The 26039-nt window shown below is 40.3% G+C and overlaps 2 protein-coding genes across 17 annotated transcripts in view; one reads left to right on the top strand and one right to left on the bottom strand.

Moving 5' to 3' along the window:
* TMEM131 (transmembrane protein 131) overlaps window positions 1-26039 on the bottom strand; it is a 241376-nt gene that overhangs the window by 58522 nt on the left and 156815 nt on the right. For 8 of the 16 annotated variants that reach the window (XM_016949046.4, XM_016949047.4, XM_016949049.4 and 5 more), the window contains 6 exons: window positions 21726-21806; window positions 19425-19575; window positions 19271-19327; window positions 18015-18076; window positions 17805-17879; window positions 3230-3338 (listed from right to left, as the gene is read on the bottom strand). In XM_016949046.4, coding sequence (XP_016804535.2) covers window positions 3230-3338; window positions 17805-17879; window positions 18015-18076; window positions 19271-19327; window positions 19425-19575; window positions 21726-21806 — 535 coding nt within the window. The remainder of the gene's footprint in view (window positions 1-3229; window positions 3339-17804; window positions 17880-18014; window positions 18077-19270; window positions 19328-19424; window positions 19576-21725; window positions 21807-26039) is intronic. The other 8 variants (XM_515638.8, XM_009442938.5, XM_063789522.1 and 5 more) reach the window with 1 other exon arrangement.
* LOC107973567 (non-histone chromosomal protein HMG-14-like) lies at window positions 11834-16669 on the top strand. The gene has a single exon (XM_063789543.1). It carries the CDS (start codon window positions 11932-11934, stop codon window positions 12232-12234), a length of 303 nt encoding a protein of 100 aa, XP_063645613.1. The 5' UTR covers window positions 11834-11931; the 3' UTR covers window positions 12235-16669.

Genomic DNA, 26039 nt, shown 5'->3' with positions numbered 1-26039 from the left:
GTGAATTTATGTAAACTGACAAAATCTTAAAAAAAAAAAAAAAGTTGAGCTTCCAAATTGGCCAACAGAACACTTTTTATAACATTTTAAATGAAACATCACATTTTTCATACAAAAGGGGGAAAATGTTTTATATTTCCTGTAATAAGATAAGCAGATAAGGAATTAGCTGGTGAGCATGGTTCAGGAGGTAAAACACCATACCTAAGCTGCTTTGCTGTAGCCACAGGCTTTGGCTTTACTTACAGCAGAATTTCTCATCCTTGGCACTGTTAACATTTTAGGCCAGATTAATTCTTCGTTGCGGAGGCTGCTGTGTGTACTGTAGGATGTTTAGCAGCATCCCGGACCTCTACTTGCTAGACGGCAGTAGGATCCCTGCAGCTGTGACTACCAAAATGCCTCTCTACATTGCCAGATATCCCCTTGGAGGCAAAATTACCCCCCACTTAGCCCTGCTGATTTACACTTGAACTGAGAAAGAAATAACATTTCTTGTATGGCCAAAGTCTTGCTCTATCACCAATAAAGTAGCATGGTATAAGAAAAGTCAAGAATTCAGAGCTCTTCTCAAAAATCAGCCAACCCTAAAACTCATGGTATAAGAGGAGATAAATCCCCTCCTGTCATCATATTATATTGTCCTCATCTTAGATGAAGTAAAAACTTCAGATTTCATAGCAGTTTTGAATAATCCTGGCTGGGTGCAGTGCCTCACGTCGGTAATCCCAGCACTTTGCCAGGCTGAGGCGGCCAGATCACCTGAGGTCAGGAGTTCGAGACCAACCTGGCCAACATGGTGAAACCCTGTCTCTACTAAAAACACAAAAACTAGCCAGGTGTGGTGGCACGTGCCTGTAATCTCAGCTAGTTGGCAGGCTGAGGCAGGAGAATCGCTTGAGCCTGGGAGGTGGAGGCTGCAGTGAGCCGAGACTGCACCATTGCACTCCAGCCTGGGCAACAAAGAGAGACTCTGACCCAAAAAAATAAAAATTAAAAAATAAATAAATAAATAAGGAATTACAGAAATTGATTCAGTTGGGTCCAATCTAGGTACCCATTAGATGGTTCTTTTCAAAACAAATAAAGAAGCTGTTTATGTTTATCCTCTTAGAGTACTTTAGGAACACTTCCATTTATGTGAAGAATTCATATGTGAGTTCCGCAAATGTGTGTCATCCAACCTCATGACAAAAAAGAACAAGAAAATGGTATGACATCTAGTGTTTGACTATGGCAGACACAGACTTTCCATTTTAAAAATTCCCATTCAGCCTCTTATTTCTCTGCTTGCTAGTTAGCCATCTCTGGATGCTTTCAATTTTTCACTATTTGTTCTGACGTAAGACTGATTACAAGGGCCACATTTAAGCATTTCATGACATTGTATCATACATAGCAAATAAATTGGTCAAAAAGCTCAAGAAAATTCTGTTGAAAATCATGAAGAATAACTTTTGATGAGAAAGATGCTTGATAAATGAACACTGCAGAGTTAATACATATATAAGGTGCATTCTAACAATATTAAAAGTTAAATAACACACACTTCCTGACTGATTTTCACAGCAATCTCAGAGGTATTTTGTGTGGGGATCCAGCATGGCAGTGGGAGAGGTGAATGGTGGGGGGATTTTCACATGACATTAAAAACCTACTTTTAAGAAATGTAGCATTTGCTCTTAAAGATGCTTTCCCTTTGCTGTTGTTATTTAATTTTACATATTTCTTTAAGAAACAATTATCTTAGAGCCTACGATCTCAGAAGAACCAACACTAATGACATCGCATTTATCTCAAGAAGGGAAAGATTAAGTGGGTGGTCAATACAGGAGCTAGAGAAGAGTAGCTCTTCACCCTTGCAGAGCATGTGGAGAATTTTCCGGCACATCTGTGAAGGGTGGGTCCTAAATGCTCTCATCCTGGCTGGGTGCAGTGCCTCACGTCAGTAATCCCAGCACTTTGCCAGGCTGAGGCAGCCAGATTACCTGAGGTCAGGAGTTTGAGACCAGCCTGGCCAACATGGTGAAACCCTGTCTCTACTAAAAATACAAAAATTAGCCTCCTTCTCCTCTGTAAGGGAAGACAATGTACCTCGTGATACTGACACTGGTAGGCATGAATGTGGTCTCTCAGCAGCATAGAGAACACTTTACCACAAATGCAGAAATTACTGTGGCATTAATGTCTTCTATAATACTATTTCTTGACAACTGTATCATGAAGTATGCTGCCTATGTGATTTTTATTCCTTGAGAGTCCTCACTGAGCTCACAGGATGAACCCTGAGGCCAGCTCCACCTCCGTAGCTGCTCCAGACCCTCCCTAGAACTCTCCACAGTGAGCAGCAGGCATAGATACTCTCATAAACACTGTGTGAAGTGTGCCAGTGTCCTCCTACATTCATTGATCAAATATTCTCATCCGATGAGGAGCTGAGCTTTACCATGTGGACTCTGAGCACAGATGGCTTTATCATAAAGCCAAAGTTTAAGCTTAATAGCAGCTACTCAGTTGCATGGGTGCCTATGAAAAAAGCCCTGTTCAGAGGTTCAATTCTCATTTAATTATCTATATGGTTAAGCAGCCATTAAGTCATTATTTTAAAAATGTTGTGACAGCAAATTCAATGAATGTTCCAATTAAAGTAGGCAAAACTAAATAAAAACATGCTATAAAAATGGTATAGTCTGGCTTGACTTAACACCTCAAGTATCAAAATGTATACTATACACATTAGAAATAATAGCTAACTGGACAATTCTGTCATAAAGTCTATTATTTTAGCTTAAGTAGGGGATCTGCTTTGCCTATAAAAGCCAATATATGAAAATGTTACAAAGAATACTTTTTATTTTTGCTCTCAAATTCAAACATGTTTCAGAACTTCAAATATATTGTAACTTCATAATTAAGATGAATTATAATACATAATATGTGTAAAAAGGCTAGCCCAGATTATGGAAATGATTCCAATCCTAAAGGATTTGCTAGTGCTTTTCTATTGCTAATACTGATTTAGCTTTATAAAGCTGTGGTATTTTCTCTCATGAATCAATCAAGTAAGAGTTCATGATGGTTTACAGGGGGGGAAAAAAATCAACCTAAGCAGTAATATAAATTCTGATGGTAAAACAGTTTGGATTTTTATATTAAGATGTTAATACAGATGCTTTCTAGTTTATCAAAATAACATCACTCTATCAGAGAGAAAATGGTGAATACTTGCCATCAAAACTAATGCTTGCAACCTTGGTGTATTTACTTTCTGATGCTTTTAATGTAATTGGTTTAAAGTGTACCGTTATAGCATCATTTTGTGGTGTAGGTCGAACACTCTGCAAAGAGAACAAAAATACATACATGGCATTATTTCAGACTAATGGTTCAGCTGCCTTATACTTATACTGGAAAGTATACAGGAGTATACTGGAAAGTATACTGGAAAAGTAAAGTGGACTCTAAATTTGAAAAGTTTAACTTATGTTGTCCCTTTAAATGGAGTAGGCCACACTGGAAAACTTCAAATTAATTTCATCAGAATATCTTTATAAAAGAAAATGACCAGAGAACAAGCATGACAGATTTGTAAGTGTAAGAATCTATTACATTTGGTGTGAGTACATAAAGCATTTAAAAAAGGTACTTATTTTCCAAATGAATGCCTAATTCACACACCAGTGGAGGCGACATGCAAAAGACTTATGGATCCCTCTTAAAGAAATTCACAATACTGAGGAAATATCTGAACCATATGATGGTGAAGAATAAACATGAACTTGGAAGCTGGTGTGTCAGTGCCAAGGTAGTTCTGCACACTTCATTTCTAATGGCATTTTCTCTTTCTCTCTAGACATGGCTCCGCGAGTGAGGCGTGCTGCTATCCAGAGAGAGGGCTATACTGCTGGCTATGGGATTGAGCACTGAGGCAGCCCACAGGGATGTTCAGCTTGAAGCCAGAATGCTTAAATAACAACAAACAGGAAAACCTTGTACTTGGAGAGCATGCTTTTTAAAAATACATTTTAAGGTACAGTTATTTTTTATTTCCTCACTGACACAAAGCCCTTTCAATTGGAAGGGACTTAAAAGATTCCAACCTCCTTCTCTGTTTTACTAATGAAATTTCCAATATTGATGTTTCAATAGCTAGGCATCAACAGGTAGGAATGAAACAAGAATCCCTGGGTTGGTGCAGGGCCTTCATCTGACATCCTGTTGCACAAACATATATCACAAAATCGTGGTACTGTATACAATATTAAAAAATAATATTGATTAAAATTAAAAAATAATCTTGATTAAAAAATAATCTTCCTTTATAATTACTTTGAATCTGAACCTTGGTCTGAACCCTCATGGGTTGTATTTGTTGAATTTTGAAGGGCTTTAAAAACTTGTCAAAGCCTGCTATTTCCTGGAAAAAAGAACATTGTCCTTTTCTGTGAGACTTATCAGGCAAGCCCCTTAACAGGGGCACAGTCAGATCCAGCAAGTCACTACGTTCTTCCCCCTGGATCCCTGCCTGCTCTTTTCCGCCCGTTTATAAAGGTGAAATCTGCCTCAACAGAACATCAAAGGGCAGTCTCTTGAAGGTGCGATAAGCACCTGAGAAGAGCATGGAGAGAATGATCCTTGTGCCTTGTGTGTGGGATCACAGGGTACGGATCTGATTATATGATAATGATCAAAGACACTGCTGGAGCAGCTCCCTTTCCATTGGTGGGTTAGTCCTGGGCTGTCAGCAAGTGTTCGTTCACAGGGTCTGAAATGAAGGCCCTAAGGATGGTTCTGTGGACCTCAGGTTCTCTTGGCATTTTAACTCTTTTTAACTTCCTCCCTTTTTCTTCTTCAAGAACTCCTTCTCAATTGCTTTTGGATCTCTAGCTGGGGCTGGGAATGATTTGTTCATATAATATTTTTACTTATCAATAAGTTTGCTGTTATTAGCGACATTTAAAATACAAATTTCTTCATTCACTGAAAGGTGAGTGTGTGTATTTTTAATAATAAAACAAAGTAGAGTTTGAACTGTAAGACAAACTGGGAAAAGTTCCATTTGGTTATACTATACTATATTACCATGCTAATACTTTTTCCAAAGAGAGGAAATCAGTACAGAAGTATATGTGACAATCCAGTGGCATCACTTTATGCAATAAAAGGATGTTTAACTAGAGATGTGAGCTTGAGTCAGCTGCCCATCTACTCTGGGGCTCATTTTTCCCACCTGTAAAAAAAATCCTGGGTGGGCATGGTGGCTCATGCCTGTAGTCCTAGCACGTTGGGAGGCCAAGGCACGTGGATCATGAGGTCAGGAGTTCAAGACCAGCCTGGACAAGATGGTGAAAGCTCGTCTCTACTAAAAATACAAAAATTAGCCGGGCGTGGTGGTGGGTGTCTATAATCCCAGCTACCCGGGAAGCTGAGGCAGATAACTACTTGAATCCGGGAGGCGGAGGTTGTAGTGAGCCGAGATTGGGCCACTGCACTCCAGCCTGGGCAACAGAGTGAGAATCCTTCTAAAAACAAAAAAAAAGCAGCCCAGCCAGGGGAATGGGTTGTTTTCTGAGATCCCATCATCTACAACATTTTGTGAGTCAGTTAATTTTGCTTTTTTTCCCCCACAAATGAGCCACTTTGAGGCCAAGCTTTGTTACAGGTGATCACATGAAGCTCTGTAGTTTGCAGAGGACTTCCACAGATATGGCTCCTGAAGTTCCTCATTTGCTCTACTGAATATGATCCAGCAACAATTCAGAGGTGAAGTCAGCTGGACTTCCTGGGTTGAGTGGGGACTTGGAGAACTTTTTTGTCTAGCTAGAGGATTGTAAACGCACCAATCAGTGCTCTGTGTCTAGCTAAAGGATTGTAAATGCACCAATCAGCACTCTGTAAAAACACACCAATCAGCACTCTGTCTCTAAAGGACTGTAAATGCACCAATCAGCACTCTGTAAAAACGCACCAATCAGTGCTCTGTGTCTAGCTAAAGGACTGTAAATGCATCAATCGGCATTCTGTAAAAACGCACCAATCAATGCTCTGTAAAATGGACCAATCAGCAGGACGCGGGCAGGGCCAAATAAGGGAATAAAAGCTGGCCACCCGAGCCAGTAGAGGCAACCCGTTTGGGTCCCCTTCTAGGCTGTGGAAGCTTTGTTCTTTCACTCTTCACAATAAATCTTGCTGCTGCTCACTTTTTGGGTCTGCACTACCTTTATGAGCTGTAACACTCACCACGAAGGTCTGCGGCTTCACTCCTAAGTCAGCAAGACCACGAACTCACTGGAAGGAAGAAATTCTGGACACATTTTGGCGACCCACATGGGATACATTTTGGTGACCAGGAAGGGACTATCACCAAGCAGTGAGCACCACTGGACCCCTTTCGCTTGCTATTCTGTCCTATTTTTCCTTAGAATTCAGGGGCTAAATACCGGGCACCTGTCAGCTAGTTAAAAGCGACTGGCACAGCCACCGGACTAAAGACACAGGTGTCAGGCTTTCTGGGAAAGGGCTAACAACCCCCAACTCTTCAGAGTTGGGAGCATTGGTTTGCCTGGAACCATCTTCCACTTTTCCTGTACTTCTGGGCTGAGCTGAGGGTCAACAGAGAGGAAAGCCATTCAGCTCCGGGATCCCGACAAAAAGTTGGTTGACTGTGGCCATGAGCGGAATTCTCATAGTTATGTTGCCCAAGCGAGACTCGCCTATCTATCCTATCTATCCTGACCCTTGCCCCCGGGTCCTAATGCCTGTCAGACAAACTTCCTCTTGCCTCTCTTCTCCAAGGATCGTTCCGCTTCTAAAAACCACTCTCTGGTGCCTTTCTAGTTTCTCCTATAAGAATGATTTCTAGTATAAACTCCAGGACTCTATTCCCTCCTTTAGGCACCTGGACTCACCAATCAAAGACATAATTTTTGCCCAAAGCCCCTTCGAGGGCAGGGGGACTACCTGGAATTTTAGGATCCCTCCTCAGACTAGCAGGCCTAACAAAAGCTATTCCTGAAGCTAGGATATGGGGAGCCTCAGAAACGATATCCTTCCTATTCACATGATGAGAAGTGAGGATAAAAGGCGTCACTCTTCCAACCCTGGAGATCCCTTCCCTTGCTCAGGGTATGGCCCTCCACTTCATTTTTGGGGCATAACATCTTTATAGGATGGGGTAAAGTCCCAACACTAACAGGAGAATGCTTAGAACTCTAACAGGTTTTCGAGAATGCGTCAGTAAGGGCCACTAAATCTGATTTTTCTTGGTCCTCTTTGTGGTGTAGGAGGACAGGCAAGGGTGCAGGTTTTCGAGAATGTGTTGGTAAGGGCCACTAAATCCAACCTTCCTTGGTCCTCCTTGTGGTCTAGGAGGAAAACTAGTGTTTCTGCTGCTGCGTTGGTGAGTGCAACTATTCCGATGAGCAGGGTCCAGGGACTGTTGTGGGTGCTTGGGCCGGGGGGAAACAAACAAACCAAAACCACAGGCAGTTTTGTCTTTCAGATGGGAAACACTCAGGCATCAACAGGCTCACCCTTGAAATGCATCCTAAGCCATTGGGACCAATTTGACCCATAAACCCTGAAAAAGAGGTGGCTCATTTTTTTCTGCACTACGGCCTGGTCCCAATATTCTCTCTCTGATGGGGAAAATGGCCACCTGAGGGAAGTATAAATTATAATACTATCCTGCAGCTTGACCTTTTCTGTAAGAGGGAAGGCAAGTAGAGTGAAATATCTTATCTCTAAGCTTTCTTTTCATTGACGGAGAATCCACAACTATGCAAAGCTTGCAATTTACATCCCACAGGAGGACCTCTCAGCTTACCCCCATATCCTAGCCTCCCTATAGTTCACCTTCCTATTAATGATAAGCCTCCTCTAATTTCCCCCACCCAGAAGGAAACAAGCAAAGAAATCTCCAAAGTACCACAAAACTCCCCGGGCTATCGGTTATGTCCCCTTCAAGCTGTAGGGGGAGAGGAATTTGGCCCAACCTGGGTACCTGTCCCCTTCTCCCTCTCTGATTTAAAGCAGATCAAGGCAGACCTGGGGAAGCTTTCAGATGATCCTGATAGGTATACAGATGTCCTACATGGTCTAGAGCAAACCTTTGATCTCACTTGGAGAGATGTCATGCTATTGTTAGATCAAACCCAGGCCTTTAATGAAAAAAATGTGGCTTTAGCTGCAGCCCAAGAGTTTGGAGATACCTGGTGTCTTAGCCAAGTAAATGACAGAATGACAGCTGAAGAAAGGGACAAATTCCCTACTGGTCAGCAAGCCATCCTCAGTATGGATGCCCACTGGGATCTAGACTCAGATCATGGGGACTGGAGTTGTAAACATCTGCTGACCTGTGTTCTGGAAGGACTAAGAAGAATTAGGAAAAAGCCCATGAGTTATTCAATGATGTCCACCATAACTCAGGGAAAGGAAGAAAATCCTTCTGCCTTCCTCAAGCAGCTACGGGAGGTCTTAAGGAAATATACTCTCCTGTCACCCAACTCCCTTGGGGGTCAACTGATCCTAAAAGATGAGTTTATTACCCAATCAGCCACAGATAACAGGAGGAAGGTCCAAAAGCAAGCCCTGGGCCCTGAACAAAATCTGGAGGCATTATTAATCCTGGCAACCTCGGTGTTCTATAATAGGGACCAAGAGGAACAGGCCCAAAAGGAAAAGCGAGATCAGAGAAAGGCCACAGCCTTAGTCATGGCCCTCAAACAAACCTTGGTGGTTCAGAGAGGAAAGAAAATTGAGCAGGCCAATCACCTGGTAGGGCTTGTTATCAGTGTGGTTTACAAGGACACTTTAAAAAAGATTGTCCAACGAAAAATAAGCCACCCCCTCACCCATGTCCACTATGCTGAGGCAATCACTGGAAGGCACACTGCCCCAGAGGGCAAAGGTTCTCTGGGTGAGAAGCCCCCAACCAGATAATCCAACAGCAGGACTGAGGGTGCCCGGGGCAAGCGCCAGCTCATGTCATCACCCTCACTGAGCTCTGGGTACGTTTAACCATTGAAGGCCAGGAAATTGACTTCCATCTGGTCACTGGTGCAGCCTTCTCAGTGTTAATCTCCTGTCCTGGACGACGGTCCTCAAGGTCCGTTACCATCCGAGGAATCCTGGGACAGCCTGTAACCAGGTATTTCTCCCACCTCCTGAGTTGTAATTGGGAGACTTTGCTCTTTTCACATGCCTTTCTCGTTATGCCTGAAAGTCCCACACCCTTATTAGGGAGAGATATATTAGCCAAAGCTGGAGCTATTACCTACATGAATATGGGGAACAAGTTACCCATTTGTTGTCCCCTACTTGAGGAGGGAATCAACCCTGAAGTCTCTGCATTGGAAGGACAATTTGGAAGGGCAAAAAATGCCCACCCAGTTCAAATCAGGCTAAAAGACTCCACTACTTTTCCTTATCAAAGGCAATATCCCTTAAGGCCTGAAGCTCATAAAGGATTACAGGATATTGTTAAACATTTAAAAGCTCAAAGCTTAGTAAGGAAATGCAGCAGTCCCTGCAACACCCCAATTCTAGGAGTACAAAAACCGAATGGTCAGTGGAGACTAGTGCAAGATCTTAGACTCATCAGTGAGGCAGTAATTCCTCTATATCCAGTTGTACCCAACCTCTATACCCTGCTCTCTCAAATACCAGAGAAAGCAGAATGGTTCACTGTTCTGGACCTCAAGAATGTCTTCTTCTGTATTCCCCTGCACTCTGACTCCCAGTTTCCCTTTGTCTTTGAGGATCCCACAGACCACATGTCTCAACTTGTGTGGACGGTCTTACGCCAAGGGTTTAGGGATAGCCCTCATCTGTTTGGTCAGGCACTGGCCCATGATCTAGGCCACTTCTCAAGTCCAGGCACTCTGGTCCTTCAGTATGTGGATGACTTACTTTTGGCTATCAGTTCGGAAGCCTCACGCCAGCAGGCTACTCTAGATCTCTTGAACTTTCTAGCTAATCAAGGGTACAAGGCATCTAGGTCGAAGGCCCAGCTTTGCCTACAGCAGGTCAAATATCTAGGCCTAATCTTAGCTAGAGGGACCAGTGTCCTCAGCAAGGAATGAATACAGCCTATACTGGCTTATCCTCACCCTAAGACAAAACAGTTACAGGGGTTCCTTGGCATCACCAGCTTTTGTTGACTATGGATCCCCGGATACAGCAAGATGGCCAGACCACTCTACACTCTAATCAAGGAGACCCAGAGGGCAGATACTCATCTAGTAGAATAGGAACCAGAGGCAGAAACAGCCTTCAAAACCTTAAAGCAGGCCCTAGTACAAGCTCCAGCTTTAAGCCGTCTCACAGGACAACACTTCTCTTTATACGTCACAGAGAGAGCAGGGATAGCTCTTGGAGTCCTTAATCAGACTCGTGGGACAACCCCACAACCAGCGGCATACCTAAGTAAGAAAATTGATGTAGTAGCAAAAGGCTGGCCTCACTGTTTATGAGTGGTTGTGGCAGTGGCCATCTTAGTGTCAGAGGCTATCAAAATAATACAAGGAAAGGATCTCACTGTCTGGACTACTCATGATGTAAATGGCATACTAGGTGCCAAAGGAAGTTTATACCTATCAGACAACCGCCTACTTAGATAGCAGATGCTACTCCTTGAGCAACCAGTGCTTCAAATATGTACGTGTGTGGCCCTCAGCCCTGCCACTTTTCTCCCAGAGGATGGGGAACCAATCGAGCATGACTGCCAACAAATTATAGTCCAGATTTATGCCACCTGAGATGATCTCTTAGAAGTCCCCTTAGCTAATCCTGAACTTAACCTATATACTGATGAAAGTTCATTTGTGGAAAATGGGATATGAAGGGCAGGTTATGCCATAGTTAATGATGCAACCATACTTGAAAGTAAGCCTCTTCTCCTAGGGAGCAGCACCCAGTTAGCAGAACTAGCGGCACTTACCTGAGCCTTAAAACTGAGAAAGGGAAAAAGAATAAATGTGTGTATACAGATAGCAAGTATGCTTATCTAATCCTACATGCCCATGCTGCAATATGGAAAGAAAGGGAGTTCCTAACCTCTGGGGGAACCCCCATTAAATACCACAAGGAAATTATGGAGTTATTGCACGCAGTACAAAAATCCAAAGAGGTGGCAGTCTCACACCGCCGAAGCCATCAAAAGGGGAAGGAGAAGGGAGAACAGCAGCATAAGCAGCTGGCAGAGGCAGGGAAAGACCAGCAGAAAGGAAAGAGAGAAAGAGACAGAAAGTCAAGAGAGAGAGAGGAAGAGACAGAGACAAAGAGGAAGTCAGAGAGAAACAGAAACAGTGAGAGAGGGGAAGAGACAAAGAGGAAGTCAGAAAGAGAAAAAAAGACAAAAAAGAAGTCAAAGAGAAAGAAAAAGAAATGGAAGTAGTAAAGAAAAAAGTGTACCCTAGTCCTTTAAAAGCCAGGGTAAATTTAAAACCTATAATTGATAATTGAAGGTCTTCTCTGTAACCCTATAACACTCCAATACCACCTTGCTGTCAGAGTAAACAAGGACATAGCCTGAAAGCACTGAGGTCACTGACAACCAGTAGCCTTCCTATCAAAAATCCTTAACCCAGCAGGTTTCCTAACAGGGGATCTAAATCTTAACTAATTACTACACAAAGGTCCGACCAGACCTAGGAGGAACTCCCTTCAGGACAGGACGATAGATGGTTCCTCCCAAGCAATTAAGGGAAAAAGACACAATGGGTATTCAGTAAGTGATAAGCAAAAAAAAAAAAAAAAAAAAAAAAAAAAAAAAAAATTTAAAATCCCAAACTTACAAGGTTTTCAACAAAAGTTTGCTAAAAGTTAACAGTGTTGGGGAGGAGTGGCAGCGGCAAGGCAGCCCAGTTTCGTGAAGGCTCTTGGCGCGCTGCGGCCCGCAGGCACCTGGCACGCGCCTTCCCCGCCGCCAGGATGCCCAAGAGGAAGGTCAGCTCTGCTGAAGCCGCTGCCAAGGAAGAGCCCAAGAGGAGATCGGCGCAGTTGTCAGCTAAACCTCCTGCAAAAGTGGAAGCGAAGCCGAAAAAGGCAGCGGCGAAGGATAAATCTTCAGACAAAAACGTGCAAACAAAAGGGAAAAGGGGAGCAAAGGGAAAACAGGCCGAAGTGGCTAAACAAGAAACTAAAGAAGATTTACCTGCAGAAAATGGGGAAACGAAAACTGAGGAGAGTCCAGTCTCTGATGAAGCAGGAGAGAAAGAAGCCAAGTCTGATTAATAACCATATACCATGTCTTATCAGTGGTCCCTGTCTCCCTTCTTGTACAATCCAGAGGAGTATTTTTATCAACTATTTTGTAAATGCAAGTTTTTTAGTAGCTCTAGAAACATTTTTAAGAAGGAAGGAATCCCACCTCATCCCATTTTTTAAGTGTAAATGCTTTTTTTTAAGAGGTGAAATCATTCGCTGGTTGTTTATTTTTTGGTACAACCAGAAAATAGTGTGGGATACTGAATTATGGGAGGCTCTGATTGTCTCGGGTGTCAGCTTAACATTCCATAGATGGAGGGTTAGTTTTTATATCCTATAATACAAAGCATATTAAATGGCAATATGGAGTCAGTCCTGCATTTAATGTCTTGAACATTTTAAATTACTTCTATTACCATGTTGTTTTTTAGTAGAATTGTTTCCTAAAGAAAACCACTCTTTGATCATGGCTCTCTCTGCCAGAATTGTGTGCACTCTGTAACATCTTTGGTTGTGGTAGTCCTGTTTTCCTAATAACTTTGTTACTGTGCTGTGAAAGATTACAAATTTGAATATGTAGTGTACGTGCTATTGAGTTGTGAACTGGTGGGCTGTATGTAACAGCTGACCAACATGTGAAGATACTGGTACTTGATAGCCTCTTAAGGAAAATTTGCTTCCAAATTTTAAGCTGGAAAGTCACTGGAATAACTTTAAAAAATAATTACAATACATGGCTTTTTAGAATTTCGTTATGTATGTTAAGATTTGTGTACAAATTGAAATGTCTGTACGATCCTCAACCAATGAAATCTCAATTATGAAAAAAAAAAGTGTAACATGTATTATCCTAACTTCTAATCTTATGGAAATCAGACATAGGGTCTGTGCCCCTCAAAGCTCAAGTGTCTCAGCACAGGGCCATACAACTAACACCCCTACTTATAGGGTTAGAGATGGCCACTGCTACAGGAACCAGAATAGCAGGTTTATCTACATCATTATCCTACTACCACAAACTCTCAAAGGATTTCTCAGACAGTTTGCAAGAAATAATGAAATCTATCCTTACTCTACAATCCCAAATAGACTCTTTGGCAGCAGTGACTCTCCAAAACTGCTGAGGCCTAGACCTCCTCACTGCTGAGAAAGGAGGACTTTGCACCTTCTTAGAAGAAGAGTGTTTTTTTACACTAACCAGTCAGGGATACTACAGCGTTTACAGGAAAAGGCTTCTGAAATCAGACAACACCTTTCAAACTCTTTCAATGCCTTTCCAACTCTTATACCAACCTCTGGAGTTGGGGGACATGGCATCTTCCCTTTCTAGGTCCTGTGACAGCCATCTTGCTATTACTCGCCTTTGGGCCCTGTATTTTTAATCTCCTTGTCAAATTTGTTTCCTCTACGATCGAGGCCATCAAGCTACAGATGGTCTTACAAATGGAACCCCAAATAAGCTCAACTAACAACTTCTACCAAGGACCCCTGGATCGACCCACTGGCCTAGACAGTTCCCCTCTGGAGGACACTACCACTGCAGGGTCCCTTCTTTGCCCTTATCCAGTAGCAAGTAGCTAGAATGATCATTGCCCAATTCCCAACAGCAGTTGGGGTGTCCTATTTAGAGGGGGGATTGAGAGGTGAAGCCAGCTGGATTTCCTGGGTCGAGTGGGGACTTGGAGAACTTTTCTGTCTAGCTAGAGGACTGTAAACACACCAATCAGTGCTCTGTGCCTAGCTAAAGGATTGTAAATGCAACAATCAGCACTCTGTAAAAATGCACCCATCAGCGCTCTGTATCTAGCTAAAGGATTGTAAATGCACCAATCAGCACTCGGTAAAAACGCACCAATCAGCACTCTGTGTCTAGCTAAAGGATTGTAAATGTACTAATCAGCACTCTGTAAAAATGCACCAGTCAGCACTGTGTCTAGCTAAAGGATTGTAAATGCAACAATCAGCACTCTGTAAAATGGACCAATCAGTGCTCTGTAAAATGGACGAATCAGCAGGACATTGCGGGGAGCCAAATAATGGAATAAAAGCTAGCCACCCAAGCCAGCAGAGGCAACTAGGGTCCCCTTCCACGCTGTGGAAGCTTTGTTCTTTCGCTCTTAATAAATCTTGCTGCTGTTCACTCTTTGGGTCCACACCACCTTTAAGAGCTGTAACACTCACCACGAAGGTCTATGGCTTCATTCTTCAAGTCAGAGAGACCAAGAACCCACCAGAAGGAACCAACTCTGGACACACAATGAAGGCTTGACCATTTTTCAATATGCTTAAAGGCTAGAAGTGGGAGTTCATCAACAACAAGCACAATATTTTTTGAGTGTTATCAGCCTGTACAACACCAAGCCAGAAATAGCAAAGCAAGGATGTTTGTTAAAATATAGTCACTATTAGTAAGAATTTAAAATAGTTGATGAAATTTTTTTCATATGAAACACACCACTTTAAGATTTTCCTTACCAGATAAAAACTTTACATTAGTATTGCTACCTTAAAATACGCTGCAGTAATAACAAAGAAATATTCAACTGAAAACTCATGTTTTATACAAATGGTCTGAATTCTTCACTCATTATCAGTAAAAAAAAAAAAAAACCAAACCCAAATTGTTAAAACCCATTTTCCAGGGAAACAAAAAGCCAACAAACAAACCCAAGACAAAACACTTAAGTAGCTGGCCCATTCTGGTGGCTTTAAATGACAACTCATACACAATCAACACCTTGTAGTAAGCATATTTATACAACAACCTGTTAGCGACTATTGCTAACTCAAAGATAATCAAGAAGTATAAAACTATTGCAAGTTTCCCAGGAAAGGCAGTTCGCAAGCTTGCATATGTTCTAAATATAGTTCTAGGCTTTTCTCACAACATTCAGACCCAACTAATGCTCAGTAACCCTCAAGTGAAATTCAACGGTCAGGAACATTCTAAAACTGCTTATAAAAGCACTTGAGCAAATAAGGAAAAAAGCACTTTCAGCATTTAACATTGTATTTCTAATAATTTGTGTATGAGTTCACTAAAGCATATGTTAAGCTGATATTATGATTCCGATTTGTTAATTACCAAGGGAAACCTCATGCAGACATTCCTCTGAAGGCATCTCAGGCAAACTTACTCCATCATTTATACAGCACTAATGTTTTGTAAATGCTGAGGAAAGCCATTTTCTCAAAGTTGCATTATAGACATATTAGGAGAGTTTGGACCTGGGCATCCTGTCTGTTAGCAGGTGAGGAACTTCTATTTGGAATTGCTTGCTTTAGTAATCCTATATTTAGAAAGAGAATGAATTCCCTGAAGGGGAATTAAAAAAAAAAAATCTCCAGCTTCTAGCACTGCTTAGCAAATCCTGAAAATTCTATGTTTGTGAAACAAAAGGAGACAGGAACCTTTCTAAATATCTATAGTCTCTAAGCCTGGTGAATTATGCAGAAAATGCTGAAACACACAGGGAAAACCTTAAGAAGAGCTCTGAAAACTCAGTTTCCACGGTAGGTGGGCTTGCCCCATAGCTGGTAAGGTGGGAAATCTAAGCCACCATCATTTCTCAGGCTGATTGCTAAATCAGATCCCAAGTGGTCTCCTTTGCTTTCTGCCCTTCCATGTCTGTAAGTTCACTCTCCACAAAGTAGCTACAGTGACCTTTTACAACACATAAATCAGATGATGTCACTCTCGTTTAAAATCCTGTAATAATTTCCCATTACACTTAGAATAAAATCTAAATATCTCCCAGAGTTCCAGAGAGCCCTGATAAACAGTGAGCTTGATGGGGTAGGGAACCCCAGTGGTCTGATTCACTGCTGTATTCTCAGTCAGCATAGCAGCTAGCATACAGTTGATGTTCATTAAATATTTATTGAATGGGTGAATGAAGGCGGGAATAAGAGAAAACTACCAAAACACTGGCAGAGTTTGGGCTTTGGATATTATAAAAGATACACACATAGGTAGGTACAGATGTATTATATTAATAGATATATAGGTTTTTAACAGAAATAGACTATGCAATTAAAATGATATATTCATAAAGATGTGATTGCTAAGTGGCACTGTATAATATACTTTCATGTTTCATATACCTCTTTTTTTTTTTTTTTTTTTTTTTGAGACAGTCTCGGTCTGTTGCCCAGGCTGGAGCACAGCAGCGTGATCTTGGCTCACTGCAGCCTCCACCTCTGAGGTTCAGGCAATTCTCCTGCTTCAGCTTGAGTAGCTGGTACTACAGGCACATGCCACCATGCCCAGCTAATTTTTGTATTTTTGGTAGAGACAGGGTTTCGCCATGTTGGCCAGTCTGGTCTTGAATTCCTGACTTCAAGTGATCCACCAGCCTCAGCCTCCCAAAGTGCTGGGATTACACGCGTGAGGCCACCATGCCTGGCCTATTTTTGCATTTTTTATAGTTGCATAAGTCACTTCCAAAAAAAAAAAAAAAAAAAAAAAGCAGCTCTAACTCAGCTTTCCTATCTAGAAAACTAGGACCACTGCACCATATAGGTATTAAGTAATACATTTATTACATAGCAGTACTAGCATAGTGCCTGACCCAGTAAGAGCAAAAATGTTCACTTACGATATATCCTAAAACTCCTTAGTGAATAAGAAAAAGGACAAACATGGGCCTATTTAATTCCATGTCATAAGTGACCTGAATACTAGTTCTTCATTCACATTCTTAGGGTTAATTGCCAATTTCATTTTTCTATAATATGTTTATTGAAAAAGATACTTGTTTCAGTCCATTTATTGTACGTAAAAAGTTAGGCTGGTTTGCTTGGGCTAAGTAAAGTCACTTTCCCATCTAGGAGAAATGCTAGGTCAGATATGAAGACACTGCCTGCATCCCGGTCCCACTAGTGAGGAAGGTCACTGCGCATCAGAACGTGGTTACCTGGGAAGACCATCTCTTGCTTCCTCGCTGGGGTTTGTATATTCTTCTCTCTTTGGTCTACTCCACCAGCTGGTGATAAAATCTGGGTATGGCCATCAATGGACAAAGGTCCCTTAAATCTCAGGCCCACATGATCTATATCTCATTTTGTCAGTTCACTGAAGTTAAGTTTCTGGCATCAGCACAAATTATAATAAAAATGTTCTATTTTCCTATATAATGATTACATATGTATATATCTTGGGGACCTCATCAGGGAGAGACGTTGTGGGCCAAGGCAAAACTCAGATATCCCTTTTTTTCCTAAAACTATCTAACGGCACCTCAATTCCATATGGCCTAAAAGTTACTTACTCTGTATGTATGTGTGAGGGAGAGAGGGCCTTAGTTTATAATGTGCTGCCTACGGTAACTCAATAACTGCTAGTTAGGGAGCCTGTGACAAGTGTTAACAGCACTTTACCACTACCTACAACATTTTTTTTGCTTATTTTCTTCCCAATTCATCTGACTCTTTTTCCTCTTTCCTGCCCATACCTTAACTCCAACAACCAAATCTGATGAAATCCTTATAACCTGTTTTTCTATACACATGGCCCACAGATTTTAGGATTTATCAGAACAGGCCTTTTATATGACTGTGCCTGTATAAGAAACTCATGAACTTTGGTTCAAACTCACCTTGAAAAGATTGCCCATTTCCCTCTCATCCTTAAAATCCGGGTGGCTGGGGCAGAACAGGTTTCTCACATCACACTTAGAACCAAAGTGTCACCAGGTCATCACCAAATATAATTATTTTAGAATAAGGGTTTAATTATTTTTAACTTTGTCATACATTTAAAAACAAAGAATATATAAATTAGGGAAAAAAAAGAAGTAAAAACTTACTGTTATTGGTACATCTTTTGTTCCTGAATTTAATAAATGAAGGTTTAAAACTTTTGGTAGATCTGTTAAAATTGAGGAAAAGAAATATTTCTTAAAAAGGTGCTTTTTAGCCAAGTTAGAATCTTTACCTTATAAGATATCAAATTGAAGCTATCAATTTGTGAAATACAATGACAATAAGATTAATAAAAAGAAACATTAGGTGGTAATTGCTTTACTCATAAGGACATTGTGTATTATAAGAACTGTTCCCTCTTAAACCAGATTTTTGAAAACCCCAAAACATATACTTTTTTTTTTTTTTTTAATGAGACAGAATCTTGCTCTGTCACCCAGGCTGGAGTACAGTGGGGCATTCTCGGATCACTGCAACCTCAGCCTCCTGGGTTCAAGTGATCCTCCTACCTCAGCCTCCTGACTAGCTGGGATTACAGGCATGTACCACCATGCCCAGCAGACTTTTGTATTTTTTTTTTTAGTAGAGATGGGGTCTCGTCATGTTGGCCAGGCTAGTCTTGAACTCCTGGCCTCAAGTGCCCTGACTGCCTCCACCTCCCAAAGTGCTGGGATTATAGGCATGAGCCATCATGCCCAGCCCCCCAAATATTATTTTTTTGTGAACTCAGACATTACTAATCTTTTAGCTTTCCAGCAAAACATAATGAAGCAAATTAATAATTTACAATGTAAAAATATACTAACAGCAAATCTAATTTTTAAACATGTGGTCTTCAATCTTAACTACATATTATTATATATAGTCCATATACATCCCAAATTACAAGTGCTCTTAGTTTTTCCTTAGTAAAAATCTTTACTTAGTTGTTTTTAATTTCAGAATTTGAGTTTTCTGAACAGCTGCAACAAACTTTCAACATTTTGTCAAAATGTAATTTAATAACTCATATCTAAACAAAATCTAGAAGTAAAAATCAAGATTCAGCATAACTGAACTGATGAGCAACTGGATTAAGAAACTAGAAAACTACTTTCTGCCTCAATCTTCCATTTAGATGACTTAAATTATCCCATGGCCTTGTTTTCCAACCTGTTAAGCAATGCCACCCACCCCTCAGCGGAATGGGGTATAAACCTGTAAAGGCGCTGAGTCTGAAAAGGAGATTTGTACAAGATCATGCAACCAACTGAGAAATAATGTTTAAAGCTGAATTACATAGTAGAGCCATTCAGCACTGAATACAGGGGTTTAAAAAAAAAAAAAACTCCATAAAGACTCTTTTAAAAGATTTTTTTACCTTGTGTTCTTAGTGTACCAAAATCTAACATTTCAGTTGAGGAATAAATTCCAGGAGCTTGGAAAAAAGAAAAGTCAACAATTATTTTTCACTTTGCCAGAGTAAGCTATACTGAAAACAAAACAACTTTCGATTTCATCAGTTTTCCACTAACCTGTTGTAACTTCAACCTCAACAGGAAGAATGATAAACTCTGTGCTGTCTGAAGCATTAGTCTTTATTCTTATGAAGGCTGTGTGATTATCTGCTTCTCTAGATGAAAAACTGGCTCTCATCACTCCCTTGGTTTCATAAGGAGGAATTTCCTGACAAGTTAACAGACCATAATGTAGCACAGCTTTTGTAATGTAGCAAAACCACCATTTTTTATTGAACTGGATGACACTGACTGAAAGATGAGTATTCTATATACCTATTAATTAAAAAAATGCATTGCTAATTAAACCAATATGTAAACACACTCCATTTCTGGAGAACTTTAAAATGTGAAAAATGTGCTGTTTAGAATTGATGAAATACGATATGTAAGGTAGGCAAAGCAAAAGAAGTCAAATGATCTGAAAACAAATTGTCAGTTACAAAATCACCATTAAAAGGTGAAACTAATCTACAAAATCAGTTATTTTTTAATATGCTAGTTAGTGGTGTTTGGGTATATAACTCAGTCTTGAAATTTAACCAACAGAAATGTCACCATCAGAGGTAAATACTTTTCTAGAAGTCCACAAGAACCTCCATAAATGATAACCAGCAGGGCTTACACTGCTCTTTCATGGAAAACTTAACAATGCAAAGCTTCTCAAGTAAATCCACAGTTTACCAACTGCATTCATGTAAGACAGTATACATTTTCAGTCCCGTAATGAGAGAACATTTATATACTAAAAGGAAGACTTACTGGAAAAAAAATTTTGAGGAGTAATCTCTTTCCTGGTTTCAGAACAATATGGCTCCCTGGGACTGCTTGAATTTCTTCTCTGCACAAACCTTTCAGCATATTTTAGGAGATTCTTGTGTTCTACAGCTTAGTGGCCTTCACTTATCCCTACTCTCTTTTTTAGTCCCAAAGTAGAAAACAGGTGATTGGGACCCTCCTAAGATTGGAGGGATGGACCATCCACTCCCCAGCTCTAGGGAGTTGACTTGGTCTCTGGGGTTTTCACCTATACACCGAAATAGGCTGGAGGTGAGGTCACAGCCCATTGGCTTTTTTCTCAGTCTAGGTTTGTAGGAATAAGAACTACCATATCTTTTTTTGCAGCCACTAGGACTATAAAAACATGCTATTCTCTGTTATCATTATCACTCTTGACTATTTAAAAATCTGAATTCTCTTAGGTTTATTTATTAGATACCAATTATGTTTCACAGGAAGTTCTTAGTTCTGTCTAGAATAATATATACAGATTTAATAGTCTGAATTTAATCCTCTGAAGGATTGTTTTATAGATGATTTTTCCCTCAAACACCATAATTTCAAGGTGAAACATTTTTGTGAAAGGATATAAATGAACTGTCCATTGCATATTTCTTTTTGCTGGTTGTGTTTCTATATTCTGGGAATTAACCAAATAACTGGCTGATAAATTTGTTTCTAGATGTTCATATTAACATTCTAAAAACATAATCTCCACATCTCTTCTGTGGTCAAGACTGGTCCGAAGACAGAATCAAGAGGCTGTGTGTGTGTAACAGCAGTTAATAAAGAAACTCTGATCCTCAAACCTTATTCCTGGTTGTAAAATTTGTGTTCCTCCATTACAGATGAGCAGTGATCTGAGTGAGCTGGATATGGAACTGAATTGACCACAATTGCCTTCTCCCTCTTGAATTAAAGCATGGTAAACATTTTTTAAACCCACAAATGGCAAGAATCTTTATAAATAAGGTTCTCTTACATATTCTTTAATTTGGTTAATATTGTTAAATATTCAACAATATTGAAGGTGAACATAGATCACCTTCAAGAATTAAAATTTTTCTAAGTTATCGCAGGCACTTGACTAGGTTCTCTCTGCAAATGCCATCTCCTTTACCAATGGTGAATCTGAACATTCAATTACTTACCTTCAAAAACAAAACAAAAACATAATGAATGCTTCCTACATTTTTTTAATCATTTACATTTTTTTATGTGTAAAGCACATCATAAATTATCAGACTCAGAGGCAACTTTACCCATACAATTCTGAGGAAGAATAGCTGAAGTTACTTTCTTTCCATGTAGTGGGGTAGAACTCCCACCAATTTTACTCACTGCCCTTTCCAAAAATTACTACTTATATTCTTTCCTCCTCCGATTTTCATATATACTTGACATAAATTAACATTAAGACAATGATTAAAGAGAAGTCATCCATATTTGTTAAGCCTATTAAGGAGTTAAATATTTTCTAATTTAAGAATAATCGGTTTCATGGGAGCACACACAAGAGAAAACTAGGTTACAACTCACCCACAGTTTTCTGGTACCTCCTTGTTGACCCGTTGGGAGTTCTAGGTGAAGGTCTCCTCCACTAGAGTACATTTCTACAACCTGGGGCAAAAGAGCACATGATGGCTACGTTCAAAGTCATATTCTCAAAGCAGGTGACTTGCTATTACACAGAAATAATTCTGACATCCTGTTTATCACAAAACATTTAAAGATATAAACGTAGGATATGTATAATATCACTAAATTCAGTGCTCTGTATGTGTAAGCAATAGTTGTATTTTTAATTAAAATAAGGTAACTTTGAAAATTTAACTTAGAAACAGTGTAAGTACCATAGTTGTTCCAGAGACCAGATTTTAGAAAGTAACAGGATACTTATTTGTCTTTTTTCCAAAGGGAATCATTTACAAAAATTACCAAGTTTTGGAAACATAAATTTTGTATTTCTTACAGTAACACAAAGTGCTTCTTTATCCATACATTTATAACAAGAGCCAGCAGTGGATCAAATAACTACCATAATTGTGAAATGGTGAAGAGTAAAAATATTTGAGATATATACAAAATAACTCTAATGGAACATGAAAATATGTGGTTTCTACTGGTAGCAAAAATATTTCTGTGGCTTATGCCTAAGCTTACTTTTTTTAAACAGCTTTATTGAGTTATTTATGTAAAATAAATAATACATATTTAAAGTATACAACCTGATGAATCCTGACCTATGTGTTCGGGCATAAAACCATCACTGTAATTAAGATATTAAATATATCCGTTATCCCCAAAAGCTTCCTCATGCCTTGTGCAATCCATCCATCCTTCTCTGTCCCTTCCTATTTCTAGGCAACCACTGATCTGCTCTCTATCACCTCAGACTACCTCATATTTTCTAGAGTTTTATCTAAATGGAATAATACAACATATACTCTTGTGTCTGGCTTCTTTTGCTCAATGCAATTATTTTGAGGTCTACCACTTTGTTTATGCATTAATAGTTCACTTCTATTTGATGACTATACTGCAGTTTTTCAATCCACACATTAATGGGACATTTGAGTTGTTTCCAATGTCTGGCCATTAAAGAGAAAGCTGCTGTGGATACTGAATACAAGTCTTGGTGTGGTCATCTGCTTTCCTTTCTTTTGGGTAAATATATATACACAAAATGGGTCACAAGGCAGGAGACCTTCCTTTAAAGATAAGCTAACCCTAGCTCTTAAAAAGAAAAAATATATTTAATTCAATTAAATTTGGGGTGAAGTATGAGAATGGGTGGAAAACGTTCACTTGTTTCATCACAAGAAGTCCTCCAGGAGTGAATAAAAAAGGATAAAGCAAGAAAAATGGCAATTCTTAAGCTTAAAGGTTTTTTTTTGAGACGGAGTCTCGCCCTGTCGCTCAGGCTGGAGTGCAGTGGTGCAATCTCGGCTCACTGCAACCTCTGCCTCCTGGGTTCAAGTGATTCTCCTGCCTCAGCCTCCTGAGTAGCTGGGATTACAGGCACATGCCTCCACGCCCAGCTAATTTTTGTATTTTTCGCAGAGATGGGGTTTCACCATGTTTGTCAGGCTGGTCTTGAACTCCTGACCTCATCATCCACCCACCTCGGCCTCCCAAAGTGCTGGGATTACAGGCATGAGCCACTGTGCCTGGACCCTTAAAGGTTTTTTTTTTGTTTATTTTTCTGGCAGGGGCCGGGGGGTTGCTGCTGTAAAAGTAATGCATTTACCAAAGACTGATAAGCTATAGATTTTCTTTGTGTATTATTACTTGCCTGCAGATTTGTTACAGTGCTCATCTATAGTGCTTATTGTGTTAATAATAATAGCACCTTAAATGATAGGATGACTATAGAACTTTTTCTGGAAAACCAGAAAACATCACACATTATTTCATCAATCTTTCCAAGTATCAAGCAAACAAGCATAACAATGCTTGAAAACAAGATTAGACCAGACTCAGTGGCTCATGCCTGTAATCCCGGCACTTTGGGAGGCCAAGGTAGCGGGGATCACTTGAGCCCAGGAGTTGTAGGCCAGCCTAGGCAACATAGTGAGAGTCTGTCTCTACAAAAAAATAAAAAACATTAGCCAGGTGTGGTGGCGTGCACCTGTAGTCCCAACTACTCAGGAGACTGAGGTAAAAGGATTGGTTGAGCCTGGGAGGTCAAGACTGCAGTAAGCCAAGATGGCACCACTGCACTCCAGCCTGGTGTCTGGAAAACCAACCAACCAACCAACCAACCAAAAAAAACCCCAGAAGATTAAAAAGTCGCCTACTGATAACAGAGAAAATGAATAAAGAAATAGAGACAGAAAAAGTCTAAATTACAAAGTCAAACAAATAATTACACTAAAACTAGGAACCTGACACATTCTTTATTTTTAGTCCAGTGCTATTTGTTCTAATTTAGTATAGTTTAGGAAAAAAAGGAAGCCAAACATTATGTACAGAATATATTATGTGTAAACAAATTCCCACAATAAATGTTTCTGTGCCCACATACATGCATGCACAAGAGAAAGGTCTAGAATGATACATACACGGTGGCAAAAGTGGTGTCCACGAGGAAGGGCTTGGACTGCAACTGTGCTGTCTATGCAATAGCTATCAGCTACATGTGGTTATTTACATTTAAATTAGTTGAAATAACATTTTGGCCACCCTAGCTGAATTAAAGAGCTCAACAGTCACACGTAGCTAGCGGCTACTGTTTTGGACAAAGCAGGAAAGGAACTATTCCATCATCAGAGAAAGTTCTGCTGGACAGCTGGACTGGGAAGTAGGAAGTTCAAAGGGACGTTTTTGCTTCATTCATGTTTGAATTGTTAACATTTTTTTCCTGAGGAGAACATACTCATGTGTTTATGTTGTATAATCAACAAACGATATACATTTTCTCGCTTTACAATCTTTTCTTACTGTAATATTGACAAGACTAGTGACACACAGTAACACTGGACTACAAGGGTAAGAGTGTCTTCCCAGGTAAACAATCTATATTTGGTTCTAAGAGAGTAACTTTGGTGTTCCATTTGCTTTCTTGTGTAAATCTTGAATTAAAATGTTTTAACTGGAAAAAGACTAGATGAATTGAATTCGAAGTGATCACTGTGCTGGGCTTGGTAACTCCAAAGGCTGAAGAGAAAAGGTACAGACTGTAAGGCGACTCTGGCAATTGTAGACTGACCAACATCTGCTGAGTCCTGCAAGCTCCATCCTTGTGGTCTGGCCACCACAATGAGGCAGCACCCTTGGGGCACTCTGTTAACAGCCCTTCTACGGCACAGTGGGGCAACTCATGCAGCCGGGTCTAACGGAGTAAGAGGCCAGGCACAGTGGCACATGCCTGTCATCTCGGCACTTTGGGAAGCTAAGGCAGGAGGATTGCTTGAGGCCAGGAGTTCAAGGCTGCAGTGAACCATGACCGTGCCACTGCACTCCAGTTTGAGTGACAGAGTGAGACCCTGTCTTTTGTAAAAACAGGAAAGAAAGCAGCAAGAATTTCTGAAGTTTCTACATAGATTTGTAATAACAGCCAGAACAGGGAAACTACACCATTACCCAAAATATCAAAAGGACGTAAACAACAGAAGGATGGTGAGGATAAGAGGGAATACTTCCCACCTGAAAAGCAGGACATAAGGTTCTTCTGTGATGAAGATATCCAGCTACAAAAATTAAAACTGGGGCTATCTTCACCCAGTTGTTGCCAAGTGTTGGGGAGAGATTTCTTTCGTGCTGCTTTCACTTATCATTTCTAAGCATTTCACTATTCAGGCTCTGAACATTTCCCTGGTTCATCCTCATTTCCTCTTCCATTGTTTATGAACAGTTATACCAGGGTGGTCTGGGACAACAGCCATTTTAGTTGCCAAAGCCCTATACTTACCACAAAATATAGTATTTTTCCTCCACCTGTCATTTTCAAGCTGCTCTAAGTCCTGCAGTGTTGGTCCGAAAGAACTCTGGCACCCTGGACTATTCTAGAAAGCATTCACATCTACTTTTAACACAGACAACACAACTAGAAGCCACAGAGGCTGCACATGTCACACAGCTAAGTCCCTAGGATGTAAGGTAGAGATTTCAGAAAATCTCTGAAGGAATGACACTAGCCACTTCCACTGTGAAAGAGACAAGGAGCTAGTGAGGAGGAATTTCACACTTGAAAACAATTACTGCTAGAAGATTAGGTAAGATAAGTTGAATTTTTAAAATAAAAAACAAGTTTGCTTTTAATCATAATTCTATATTACCCTTTCCCTGAATTTTAATTTCTAAGTTGCCATCACCAAAAATTTATTATTTCCAGAAATAAACTTGAACTGT

This window comes from Pan troglodytes, chromosome 12, assembly GCF_028858775.2.
Source record: "Pan troglodytes isolate AG18354 chromosome 12, NHGRI_mPanTro3-v2.0_pri, whole genome shotgun sequence".
In the NCBI taxonomy this organism is placed as follows: Eukaryota; Metazoa; Chordata; class Mammalia; order Primates; family Hominidae; genus Pan; species Pan troglodytes.
Note: the sequence above shows the minus strand (reverse complement) of the source record. Positions and strands in the feature narration are given on the sequence as shown.

What these genes read in the sequence shown, in the direction of transcription:
- LOC107973567 (XM_063789543.1), top strand. Translation starts at nt 11,932, where the DNA reads ATGCCCAAGAGGAAGGTCAGCTCTGCTGAAGCCGCTGCCAAGGAAGAG.